Source organism: Haliotis rufescens, unplaced genomic scaffold (assembly GCF_023055435.1).
Source record: "Haliotis rufescens isolate VD_foot unplaced genomic scaffold, xgHalRufe1.0.p SCAF_1, whole genome shotgun sequence".
Taxonomy (NCBI): domain Eukaryota; kingdom Metazoa; phylum Mollusca; class Gastropoda; order Lepetellida; family Haliotidae; genus Haliotis; species Haliotis rufescens.
The window spans coordinates 15,687,037-15,701,064 of NW_025963779.1; the positions used below are offsets into that span (position 1 = coordinate 15,687,037).

At 36.3% G+C, this 14,028-nt stretch overlaps 1 protein-coding gene across 2 annotated transcripts in view; it reads left to right on the forward strand.

Moving 5' to 3' along the window:
• Nucleotides 1–961: 961 nt before the first annotated feature.
• Nucleotides 962–14,028, forward strand: part of LOC124149318 (sodium/potassium-transporting ATPase subunit beta-1-interacting protein 3-like) — a 31,099-nt gene continuing 18,032 nt past the window's right edge. The window contains exons 1-2 of one of the 2 annotated variants that reach the window (XM_046520823.2): nt 962–1,165; nt 8,760–8,897. In XM_046520823.2, coding sequence (XP_046376779.1) covers nt 1,094–1,165; nt 8,760–8,897 — 210 coding nt within the window. In that variant the 5' untranslated portion in view covers nt 962–1,093. The remainder of the gene's footprint in view (nt 1,166–8,759; nt 8,898–14,028) is intronic. The other variant, XM_046520831.2, reaches the window with a different exon arrangement.

Consider the following 14,028-nt stretch of genomic DNA (forward strand, 5'->3'; position numbering starts at 1 on the left):
TTTGCTTGAAAGAGGCTTTGTTGATTGCATGTCACCGTTTCCCAGATACGTGAATCGATTGTTTACAGGTCGCCATCGTATAGCTGGAATATTGCTGAGCGCGGCGTTAAACAACAAGCAAACAATTGCTCATGTTCAAATTTCGCCAAAAAAAAAAAAGATCCCGAAAGTTATATTAGTCACAGACATGCCAATGTTGAAATAAACAATGCTCTTTATATTTCCATTTGGCAACAGATTATTACATTTTAAAGCGACCTTAAGAACTCATAAAACGATACAGCTGTAAAATAAAATATTGTATTGCGCTTGTGATTATTGTAGGTGGATTTACGAGCGTTTTTGAGACAAATCTAAATGCTTCAGAAACGATTTCATTTTCTAAAAAGTACTAAATAAAATACAAAAATATTTTTGTGATAAGGAACTGATATTTTTGTCAATTGCATATCGTATAACGTGTTAAAAATCATCGGATCTTATGTCACTCATGTGTAGGAAGTTGTTATAGTACTATCGGTGGTAGGAAAATAGTAGACAGACAACTCGTACTGGCTTCATTGAAAATGTTGACTTTTGTCACATTCCTCGATTTCTTTACGATCTCTTTTATATATAACATTTAATCACCAGCTAGCCCTTAAATTAAATGCATTATTCGTCAAATGGTTGCGATAGGTGTTGACACGCCCCAGACACATGTTTATCCAATGTTTTCATTTGTTTACAAACCGGCTGAGAACGACTAACTAGTCCTACGTATTACTACGCCTTTGCTATCTAAAAAATGCAGCCACAAACAGCCACAAATCCGAATTGAAGTATTGTTCGGGGGTAAATATTTATAGACACTGCTGGTATAATATGAAATTATATTATTTATATACATGAAAAATATATTTGCAAATTCATAGTGAGACTTTTTTCTCAAAACAAGCGGACTACGTTTTCACACGATCGGCGGCGAGTCCGAGGCTCAGAACGGTGGTGTGACCATGATGGAGTCGACATGAGATGAATACCTGAAGATTGTAGGTTTACTTTGAATATGATTTTGAACATTTCCTTGCTGGATTTCACGTGAACAATCATCATGGGGTCATCGGAGAAGTGTTTCACAAGAGCTGTTCACACGACGTTGATCGTGATGTTCAGCGTTCAACTGGTGAGTTGAAATATGCGACTTGAATCTCGTCTCGAGATGATTCACAAATCGCAAATAAGGGGTCGAGTTTAAAAACAAACTATGTTGGCTCGTAGGCATGGAAGCAGGACACTGTTACTGACATAAAGTTGATCAAACTCGTTACCTAGGGGCCTTCTAAGCCATCAAAGTACTGGTTTACTTATCACTGCCCCGGTATGTCATTACGTCAAATAGTGATCTTGAGCGCACCTAATGTCAAAACACTCTCTAAGTTGACGCGCATGAGAGGGTGTGGCGCTCCTTGAAAAACGGATAAAATATTGGCCTATTTATATGTTTATTGTGGTTTTCAAACCTTACGTGCACAGTGTGTATCGTTTTGCGGCCCGATTTTTGTATTATTGCTGCTCTTGCGAACTATTGATTTTATCTGAAACCCAAATCATGTCAGATCCTAATTCAATTACAACTGCGAGGCCTAATTATTGATGAATCAACGGACTAGCTTGTTAATGATACATCCATGAGATATGATATCTTCCTTGATTTACAATATGCCAAAGCCCTGTGTTTAACCACACATCTGCCCTATTACAACCAAAACTATATAAATTATCATGCTATAGCCTATGCACACTGTGACAAAGTAACGTATGTCAGTGTAAATTCACCTATCACAAGTAGTATGTGCACATGCTTCAGCCAGCGCAGAGATCATGTGGATATTTAAACATACTTTTTTGTTAGCATTTTGGCATACCACACCAGAACAGTTGAACATATTCACAATGAATACTTGAATTTACTGACAAGATTTCATCATGCTAAGAGAATGGTTATTCATCATGTTTATACTCAGATGAAAAACAGTATAATTAACCTGAACAAAGTTTAGTTTCCACAGATGAATATAAATGTTTGTTTTTTTAGTGACTGAAATGATTATGAAAAAGTTTCTGAATTTTTTAGTTTTAATTTTCTGATATCAACCAATTTTGTATTGGTTAGTGTTAACAAATCTATGGGTTAATGTTAGCAAATGATACTGGTAGTGTTATGACTAATCACATACCTGTATCTGCTCACAGTGTCTGTAATGATTGACAGTAGACTTGGTAGACAGTAGTAGACACAGAAATTACAATAAATCATTCTCAATCGCCAAATTGTAATCAGTGTCACCTGCCAACAAAATGGCCGAAGCCTGAAAGCCCTTTTCAACAGTGGTTCATCCATTAACCAATGTTAACAGAAATGTTATGAAGAGTAATCTTGATTTTTTATGCTTAAATTTGAACCTATTGAATGCTGCTAAGATATTTGTAAGAGTTGTCCATGTTAAAGTGTAAATCCTCTACAGTGTTCGAATGCAAGGTGGGGCCTGGGGTCCTTAAGAGTTTTGGCTATAATATTTGAGTCTAGGGATCTCATGATCTTTAGCTTTTAACATTGTTGTTATCATGGTTGACAAGGACCCCATGACTGTCATGCTTAAATTTAAACGCAGCTTTCGCTTTAGTCACATATTTTGTGGCTGGCAACAGTAGTAAGGCACAGAAAGAGGTCCTGTTTCCTGCTAACTTCATTCGTGGGGCCTGTGAAATTGTGGCAATTAGCACAGGTAGACCTGTAGAGCAGTATTGTGCTCACTGATCCATGCAATAATCTGATAACATGCCTTTACTGCCAGCCCTGGGCTATTCCCAGAAGTACTGTTACTGCTGGTTGTAGTGTATAGCTCTCAATTGTGACATTGTTGGCTCAGGACAATAGCTGTTTCTTGTGTTACTTGGTTAGGTTTAGACTTTTTTGTACTGACTTATTCAGATATGTTATGTTTAATGCAAGTTGAAATGTCTGAATATTTGAACCAACACCCATTGTGTACAGACCAGGGTACCTTATTGTGCACTAAATATCTACGACATCTACACTAACTGATATTCAGTTTACATGGTTTAATATTTTCATCTTTTCATGGAATATATATTTTTTTTTTATCAGAATGTGTTCCAAGTATTACATACTTGTTGTACAAGGCTGGTGATGAAATGGTTACAATGCTTACTGCCAAACTCTGGTTTTCCTGCTTGATTATTTTCAGACTACTGAGATCTTGCTGACTACAAAATTCATTCGGGAATTTTGTCATTTCTTAAAGAAGATTATTTTCGTAGTAGTACTTTTTAAGATGTGCTGACTAGTGACAACTAAGTGACCGACTATCAACATTTTATAAGCGTACAAGTATATTTACTGTTATATTTCTGCAATTAAGTAGCTGCCTGATGGAGACAGATGTTTACTATATTCAATATTATATAGACAATATTCAACATGTTCAAACTGTTCCAAGTATGATACAATACAAATCTATATATTCAAATTCACATGGTTCATATAAATGTCAATACAGTTTAGTCCTTCCCTTGGGTAATCTGGGATTATTGTTAGAAAGATGCAAACTGAAAGGCAAGGAAAGAGAAAGATGTTATCAGTATTACACTGTAAGGCACTGAAAACACCCACATTGTCAGGTCCCCCATTGTCAGTGAGATTGGGAGAAGGGGGTCAGGTCAGGGTCACTGACATTCCAACAAGGGTCAATTTTAAACGGGGACAGTACAATGTTCTGGCTTGCTTCATGCCTGTTTGGATTGTTGGTCATGTGGTGTGATTTGTTACTTCACATGAAAACTTGGTCATTTCAGTCTTTTTCTTTTTTGGGAAATGGGTGCCAGGTTGAATTTTTTTTATCAATTTCAAAATATGTTTTTATTTTTCTTATGATTAGTCGTAATTCATTGTTTTGAAGATACATTTTCAACGTGTTTGAGTAATTCAATATTTGAGAATTGGCGGATATGTAAGCCAAGTTCATGTAAAATCTGTCCTCACATAAGTGTCAACTGATTTTGATGTTACCGGTAAGTGTGGTAAAGCATCTGCATGTGAAAAAACGTAAATTTTAGACATTGTCATTCTGTATTTGAGTTTATCATGTTTAATTATTATACTACTCAAAAGAAGTTATGTAACACCCGATTCTTTTATATTACTATAGTTAACTGTCTTTTCAGTAGTATACATAAGGATGATATAACATTTTCATTTGTATGTATATTTTTGGATCTTTGTCATAGCCCAGACATGTTGACTGTTAAAAGTAAAAGTTTTTGGGGGTCGTATCCTAGATTCCAAAGAGGACCCAAAATTTGCCCAATAAATACTGTGATACACACTGTGACGTAGTAAAGGAAATTTGGATAGTATTACATCATGTCTATACTGTGTGTATGTGATAAATTCAGTATCTCTCAGATCCGTATGGTGATGGTCACACCCTGTTTATGAGAAGGATCCGGTGAGTAAGAGTTGATTGGTCAACTCCCTGTCCTTGTGTGGCAGTGTTACTCCTCCAGTATTTGCACAATGTGCCCTGCACATTCAAGGGCTGAATGTCTCAAACACACAAAATAAACACAAGTCGCATTATAGTGACCATGGAGAAGCACACCGGGTCTGTAGAGAACATTTGTATGGGTTGTGAATGGATCCATGGCAGTTTGCCAGTGGATTACAATGGGTTGTAATGTGAATTATGATATTGTATAACATGTCTAAGTTGTAATCGTCCTTGTAATCAGGTTACAAGTCCTCTCCCCCCAATATTTGGATTTTCAATAACTGACTGCCCCTGTATTTTACTTGCTAGGCTATTGTTTATTTATATGTTGAATCAAGGATCCACTGATCTTATTTTTGTCAAATACGGAAAAACAAATAAAAATCATAATTTATACTTTGTTTTTCCCACCAACACATGACACAGGCAAGATGTTTTGTGATTACTGTGGGTTTTTTTAAAACCAAGATAATTTGATGCTCAATTTTAAGTTGATATTTAATCAGTCATTCATAATAGCTGATCCCATGCATAACGATAACATATCTCTTGCCCTTGATACAGAGATTTCGACGAAATTAATCCTGTTATCTTCTGAAAACTCCAAAGCTTTGCTATAGACAATGGGAACATGTGGTCTGTGTTACAGACCCTGATACGATTATATCAAATACAGCCCATGCAAGTCTATAATTTTTGGCAAGTCTAGATTACTGCAGTATCTGAAAATGAAGAGCGTCTCTGGGCTCCTTTGAATATTATTTTTTATTAAGATAATTTAACAACTGTTGTTTTTTTTCTGTACGATATGTTCATTTCAGAGTCTAGATGTTAGTCTAGGGAACAAGGTCAACTCCTGTATCCACTGGATTCATCTGTGGTGTTTGAGTCCAAATGGGATCAAGTTGAAAATGGCTTTAGCAGAAAATAATCTGCTTTTCAACAAATAGAACTAATGACCTTCCTGTGAAGATTCATGAAAATTACGTTAAAATATGATGAAATTTATTGCCTGGCCAACCAACATATTATCTGTGGTATACAGTATAGGGAGAGAATAGTTATAAAACCTGAGTGTTTTATTTGTTTGCTTGTTAAGCATTTGATGTATGTTAGGTATAAAAGTTATTTGTATGTCCTGTGCAATAGCTGCAATGTGTATTTTTATAAGAGGTAACACCCACTTAGGTTCAGAGACCAGCACTAGCTGCTTATAGCTGTTGTCTGTTTGCACTGAATGTAGCAGAGGTCAATCCAGAGTCACAACATAAACAAATACACATAAGCTGACAAGTAACCTGTAAATAAATAGGGTGTGCGCCCCCATTGCACCTCCCTGTGGATGTGCCGGTGTGCAGTGTGGTGCACCCATGTGTAAACACTGGTACCAGGTTGAGACATGTGACTGGTGTTAGCATGGTCAGATGGCTGGTATAATTCACCAACTACACTGTACATTTCTGAATATTCCAAATTACATGCTGACGTGTCACTATGTCATGTATATGTGGACGTATTTTATCTTGCTTATAATTGCACTGATCTTGCTCTAAACTTGGTTTTACAAATGTTGCCAAAAATGATCGTCAGATAATGTTGACGAAAAAGGCCATCAGATAAATCCAAATGATCAGATGATCCTCATATGAGATTGGTCTTTTTTAAGTGGCTTATGTAAATGATTAAATCATGGTAACATAACTTGATTTTAGAGAAGAAAAAACTCCACATTTTCCCCAGTGCCAGACAAATGGCTGTGTCTAACTCTCTACGTTACTGAATAGAATTCATTCAGAAATATGTATCTGCGTCATGCCCATGTACCATGACAAGTGCACTACTCTGTCAACATCAATGTTTATGACTATGAAAGCAATATGGATAATTGATATGGCTTTTGTTTCTCCAATATGTTTTGGGGGCGTCATTTTATGTTTTCAATTTATTCAACACAGTATATTAGGACATAGTTACCAGCTGCAGATTTGATGGTTTAGATTGTTGCAATTTGCACGGAGTCAGATCTTGCTTCTAACTGGTTTGTAAAGTGTAATAAAAAACAAACTACATGTGCATGGAAATATGTATACGAACTATTTTGTCACACATGTAGGTTAACCAGGTTTCGTCATATGTAAACATCAAAGTCTAGTTGGTCAAGTCTCTTGTGGTATACTACTATGTACACAGCAGTGATATGATATTCATGTGTAAACATGATGAAGGACACTAGGCAGTAGAGGAGGACATTGTCAATGAGAGATTACTTATAAAAGCAATTGATGATATAAAGACTTTGAGCATGTTCAAGAGCTTGTATGTCAGGACCTGGTCCTTGTAGTTATGGATGGTGATAGTCATAGAATCAGTATTTAAGCTGGTTTTAAATTAACCAAATCAGAGGTAACTGGACATATAGGTATTAGCATAAATAAATAAAATAGATACTCATGATAACACACTTCTTCTGGAATTGGTTACAATCTCACTTTCTCAAGCTACAATCATCTTTCATGCCAACTGTGCCTGTGGCATAGGGGCTGGTGTCAAAGCAGTCTCTGCAAATTTGCTGCAGAAGGGCATTAAAGCTAAAATCATTATCAGACAGTAATGTCTCATTGGTTTATTTTCTTTGCCCTCATCAGTTGGTGAGGTTTTAACATTTTTTAAGATGGTTGAGGTAAAGTTTCTGACATCCAATCAGTTACTGCTCTGACAGGGTAGTCTTCTTCTTTTTTTAAAAAAAAAGATCATCTTGAGCGTGTTTGTTATCCATGCTGTAGTGTGGGAGAATAAATGATGAATTTATTGTTTCCTGACAACTGTTCTGAATCATTATTTTTTTTATTTTAGGCAGTTACCTTTTCTACTGTAGACATGGTAAAATAACTGTATTGTAACAATGTATTAACTCAGAAATCTTGTTTTGTTTGACCCTTTCCTTCCTTTGGAAGTATTACATATGGCCTTGTATTATGGCCATAGTTAACTTGCATGTATGCATACATCATGTATATAAAAGTTAAGATACATTCTTGAAAAAAATACTCTCCAAGGACAGAAGTATTGATTTTCACTACTATTTTGGTCTGTCTGTGTTAAATAAACTTTGTTGTGAATGCTTCTCCACACACATTCTTGGATGTTGGCAGTGACCCATCTAAGTCGATTAGTCTACAGATTACAAAATGTCAAGACAATATGCATACTAGCTAATGTGGAAATCACTGTTTTAATGTGATCAAGTGTCTAGGATTGTCAGTCACTCTGAATTATATCTAACTCTGTCTAACTCCGCTGCATATTGTATCATCTTCTAGCCGATATTGACAGGTCATAATTAAGCATAAAAGTCAAAGGGTTCTTCTCATAACCCTTATGTTAAAAGATCAGGATTGGGGGCATGTGTTCATGTGTTGGGGGTAACCAGATTCAAATACCTGGTAACCACAGGAGAAGACCTCAAGGGCCCCACGACCTCTCAAATTTTGTACACTGCAGAATGTTTCCTTAATAAATAAATTTGGTGTACTTGTTTAGGAACACTTTGTATTTACCAGTTTATTTATCTGTCAATACTGAGGCCAGAAAAACAGGAACAAGATTAAGACTTGGAGATTCTGGTAGTTCTAAATGTGATGAGGTAGACATTGTTAACCATCACCAGATTATTTTGTGAGGCTTCGTTTGATACGTTAACATGGTGTGGGAAGTAAGACATTAGTCTTAAATAAGTGGATTGATATGACAGTATAATTTGTGAGACTGAGGGTGTATGTGGTCTAGATTTTTGGATCACGATATGTTTTAAGGAAAGACCATTATTCTGAACATACAGGAAACATTTATGTCAATAACTGAAAGTGGGTGTAAACCACTCAACCTGCATGAATAGCCTTGCATGTTGGAATCAACATTATGTTAATCATACAGTTATTTATAAATATATGGTAATTCTTTCATTGATAAGCTGAATTTGATCAGGGTCCTGTTTCAAAAAATGGTGTTCATATTGCAATTAGCAGTTGGAGCATGTTGAAAACATATTTTCTTGTGTACTTGCACTTATCTTGTGTAGATCAGTGGTAGATTTAACAAGAAATTTGTATGTAGCCAGCAGGGTATATAATTGCCTCGTATTGTTATCCCAAGGTGGGTGACATGTACTGTTATGGCTGATATTTTCATCCTCTTTTTTTGTTACAGGTGAGCACAGTTGAGAGGCAGGTGTTCGACTTTCTTGGCTTCATGTGGGCGCCCATCATTGGCAACTTTTTCCAGCTGTTTTGTGTCATCATTGGCCTGTTCGGCACCTGTCAGTACAGACCAAGGTTTATAATTGTGGTGAGTCACTGGTCACTTAGGCCTACCATCTAAGGCAAGGGACTGTAAAAGTCCAGCTTCCACCCTTGCTGAATTAGGCTTGAATTTCGGTGCTCGATTGAGCGCCACCAGTGGCAATTAGAAGTTATGTCCCTTCTATATCGCGCCTATCCGATTCCACCTGTCATTTGACTTGCATTTGCTTCAAACAAAATGGTGGCACCCATTCAAGACAGTCTGATCGATAATCAACTGACAAGATCTATTTTGTCATAAAATAGATCTTACCTCGCAAAGCACATCAAACCACTTGAGCACCTTGATTAAAAAACATGAAAAGATTTGGTAAACATCTGTCCACATGCTCTGCAAATCCTGCAATTGACTGAAATCTTCTCTGCAGTTGCCATGTTGTTTATGAACTGAATGTCAATTTTGTTTGGATGTTTGATTGGACTATGCATAGACTCGTTACTCCAGCCACAATATTACTCCATAATTCCAACCAAGTTCGGCAAGGGTGGAAACTAGACTTTTATGGTCAGTTAACTCTCTTGCCTCGTGAAGATGAAGCCTACTCGCAGGTTCTACATGCTCTAGACCCCTTTTCATAGGATTAGGTGCAGTGTTTTTTATGCATTGTAACTTTGAACCTACTTGCTCTCACAGAAATATTTTGATAGATGCTACTCCTAGGGCTGCAACGATACAGGAAGGTCACAATACAATACGCATCTCGATATTCTGGTCACGATACGATACGCATCTCGATACGCAATGATAAAAAAAAAACAAGACTTAAAGCATGTAAAGATTGAACCTTTCATGATTTTGGAACAGTCAAAATTATTTTATAATAACAAGACTACTGAAGTTGTTCAACTTTCCTTCAAAACAATTCAAAGTTCAAACACCAGAAAATAATTAATGTACTCCACCAGTGATACAACTTCAAAGAATTTTGATGCAATGGTCGAAGACATTGTATCTGAAATTATTGTTTTATCAGGAATAATTTATTCCAATATCGTGTTACCTTAGTCATGTTAGTTGCAGCTTTTACTATATAATAATATATTTATAATTATAAGAACCACAAGTGTAGCATTTTGGTACTGGTGATTGCTGTTGCAGGATATTTTTACGTATGGAACAATTTGACCAGTCACCCTAGGTAGGGACTTCCCGTGCTACATGTATTTCGATTGCGATAACGTTATGTTGACATATATTAGCCAAATTGCCACAAATATGACTTTTAACGAGTCAAAGTATGGCATTTTTAATATATGTATCCATTCTCGGACAACTAAAGTTTGTTTCAATGCGTCAAAAGCGGTAATCTGACCGTGGTTGCTGTATCTCTTCACACACGATTTCACATAACTTAATGAAAACAATATTAAATGAAATTTTGAATAAAATTTATAAAATATATTACAAACACAAGTCCAGATATACAATGAACACGTTTTAATAACAAGATAGTATAATAATGGTATTGAATTGCGTACTTCAGTTCGGATTTGCTGACTGGTATTTTCGGTGTTATGTGCTTGCGGTGATCAGCTGATAATGTTTTATGAGATGAGGAAAAACATCTGTCGGTGTAAAACCTGAGCTTATTAAAAATGTAAGTAAGTTTTGGGGAGCCATGCGTTAGCGCGCGCTATAACCAAGTTAGCGGTTTATTGAAAGGCACAATACCGAGGAAACGCTGTACTTGAGATTTGCGTTCCGTATCGTGGCGTATCGATAAATGGGCCCACGGTTATCGTATATTGTATCGTAGGTCAAGTATCGCGATGCATCGGAATATCGGTGTATCGTTTCACCCTTAGCTACTCCTACTACAAGCTGATGTGCCACTGCTTCACATATAATCACAAGCAGCAAGGCAAATTAAAGATCTCTTCAGGATATGAACATGGTGAAAGAGAGGGAAGTTTGCATTTTAAGCCCTGACCATTCTAGGTTTCACTTATCTTTTTTTAACCATGTTGACACCTAGCTGTTTATTATCCTGAAGCATCAAAAAATTGTTCCCTGAAGTTAAGGTGCTCTGACTTTGCCCAGATAAAGTTGAAGGCTGTACTGTGAGCTGTTATTGGTTGGGTTCACTTCAACTGAAATACCTTATGTGGGTAGATATGTCCTTGTGGAATGACGTACGCCAGGTTACGGTGGTGATATGTCTTGGATAGGGGAAATCAATACTCATTGGTATCAGCATCATGGTTAATTACCATAGCAGGAACATGGTCCTCAGCTGCTTCTATATGTAGATTTATGATGTATGAAGATTGTTCTGGTAAGTCACACAGCCGAGATACTTGGTACAACTGTTGATCCCAATCTGGATGCATGTCCCTGAGGTATACTACTCAGTTTTACAAGCCAAGGGGTAGTTAAGTAATTGTTAATCCCCGTTAGTATTGGATGATCTGGATCATATGAAAATAAATGTTGACATTTATTGGATATTCATTGATTGCCGACTGAAGGAATAATCATTAACCCGAAGGAAATTGAAAATTTTGATTATTTACTGTCATGTTCGAGAAGACTCAATTGATTTTGGCACAGACTGCATTTATGATGTGCCATAGTGTGTTGTGAGGGAATAAATGTGCTCTACTCATTTAATTTTTTAAGTGGAAGGAAATGTTTGAACAAAGTGCTGATGTGACATATTTTTGGCCAGTGATAAGAAGTTTAATTGATTTGGTTCATTAACATGATCAGATGCCCAGGTAGGTAGGTAATCTGGCTTGCACTAGACTACTAGCTTTTGTGGATCAGCTGTAGTCTAATTGACTAAGGGATCGGATTAGTCACATGTGGCAATCTGTCCCATACTAAAGATATCTTTGACATTGTTAGGGCAAGTAAAACTTGATCCTGTCAAGAGGCCCCTCTAGCTGATCACCTTATTCAATGTTGTTGGTTAGAGTAAGGTCTGATATTCATTGTTCTCTAACATTATATGGCTGAATACATGTTGAAATGCAATGTAAATATTGACAGCTCCTGCATGCTAAGATGTTTGGACTAGCCTTGACTTCTTATGCTAATAGGATTAGGTGTATTGAACATGTGTAGCACTGCAGCTGTGTGAGAAAAGGCTATGTGGCACTTGATGTGGGTGACCACTGGAGGTGGATTAAGGATGATCTGTTATAATCTGGCAGGATAATCCCTACTCCCATCATCCAACATGTGGAGACATACAGGGACACTGAGACGAGCATGTTGTACACAGTGCGTGGAATTCCTACCTCAATCCACATCAGTGACGTTAGTTAATCATGTAACTGATGAAACAGTTCAGCATATATAAAGCAAGATCTGGTGATATGTTATCTTTTGGATAAATGTAAAATGCTTACGTTGGCTGTGGGTGATTTCCTACAGGATTTCCTTCCTTGGTTGAAAAAAGACAAATAGATTGTTTGTTAAATTATATTTAGTCATGTTGGTGATTGGGATTTGTTTATTTTCCTTAGGAACTAGCCATGATTGATAAAACAAGTAACTGTTTGTTCAACATGTTCAATTGGGACTTGTTTTGTGGAAGACAGGCTCAACATATGGATAATCAATTACGTGGTTTCTTTCAGGAAGTTACTTTGTAAATGCAGATTTTGTTATTTGCTCAACTGGAATGAACGTTTACTTGTTTGATAAGAGTTATATTTAACATGAATTTACCGTACCATAATGATTTTGACACAATGTTTGATGCCCATGTGAAATAAGTGGCATAATCTTTCACATATTTGATTGAAATTCCATAAGCTTCTTGGGTGTAATGTAAATGTATTGCAAAGATCTCAATGAATTCTATAATCATGCTCACTATGCGCATTAGGCTCCACATTTATTTCTTCAGACCGATTTGCAAATGAAACTAATTTGAATGTAATATAGGCAGTCATCTTGAGAAAAGGATGTGATTTACACACATTTATTTGTATTTCCCTTTTGTATTTCCCCTTCAGTATGAACTTCGACTGATTTTACACAGTGATATTTATGTATTCATCATGTTTTGCATTTTTTTAAACTGTGTGATCATGGTGGGGTCTTTACCTTTCTTGATTTAAGTTTGTGTGAGGTGAGTGCTTTTTGTCGGACTGTTCAATATTGAGTTCAGATAAGGTATTTTTTTAAATTCTTGATAGACATCTGTTAGTAGAAGTTACTACATTAGCTACTCAGCCAAAGCATCAGATGTGTTAGTTTGTTTCCATGCATTTGATTGCTAGTGCTTCATATATTATTCAACATCTATTGAGAGTTAAACCATGACACAGTAGGATTTGGTCAATTGATCAGAAGCAATCTTTGATTGAATTGTTTTAATCATGTTAATCCTCATAGAAATCTTGGTACTAGTTTAGTAATCTTTGGTGTGTCTGCTTGTCATTATCTTCACTAGATATCTTCCAGCCTGAATTTTCCTGTTGCCTGGTCACTGGATTATGATGTGAACCCATGAACCTTGACATAGTAGTCCTGCACCATGACTCTGGAATATATTGATTTTATGAGAAAAAAAACAACAATCTAGATATGTATAGAAAAGCAAGCCTAGCCAGCTCTTGCTAGCTCTATTCCATATATGAAATCAACTTCGGGAAAATTATTGTTTAATATTAGTGTCGAGAAGGGTATTGTGTAATGTAAGATTTCATAGACTGAATGTTAGTCCAAGGTATGAGCAGAGCTAAGCTAAGACATACATTTTTCTGGTCTCATCTTTGGACTATGGGCTAATTTCAAAGACTGCAGCACTAACACTCATTTAACAGTGGGGAAAACCTAAGATGGTAAAGTAATAACAGTATTATGAAGTACTCTAAAGGTTACCATCGTAATATATCATGATAAGTACTCAAGCAGTTTGATACTGGTAGGAATATTGCAACCGTTTCATGTTGCCATTTTGAAAACTGCAGTGGGAATACTGTGCTTCGGTAATTCATGGATTATATGTTATAAAAATCTATCATGATCGTTTCGGTCAGTTTCTCAATAAACACTTGTTTTTTCATTAAAACAATGTACAAAAAACTACAATGGCCACAGAAATTCCATGCTTGAAGATCTTGCATTACTGAATAAATATTCATGTACCTCCTCAAGTGCC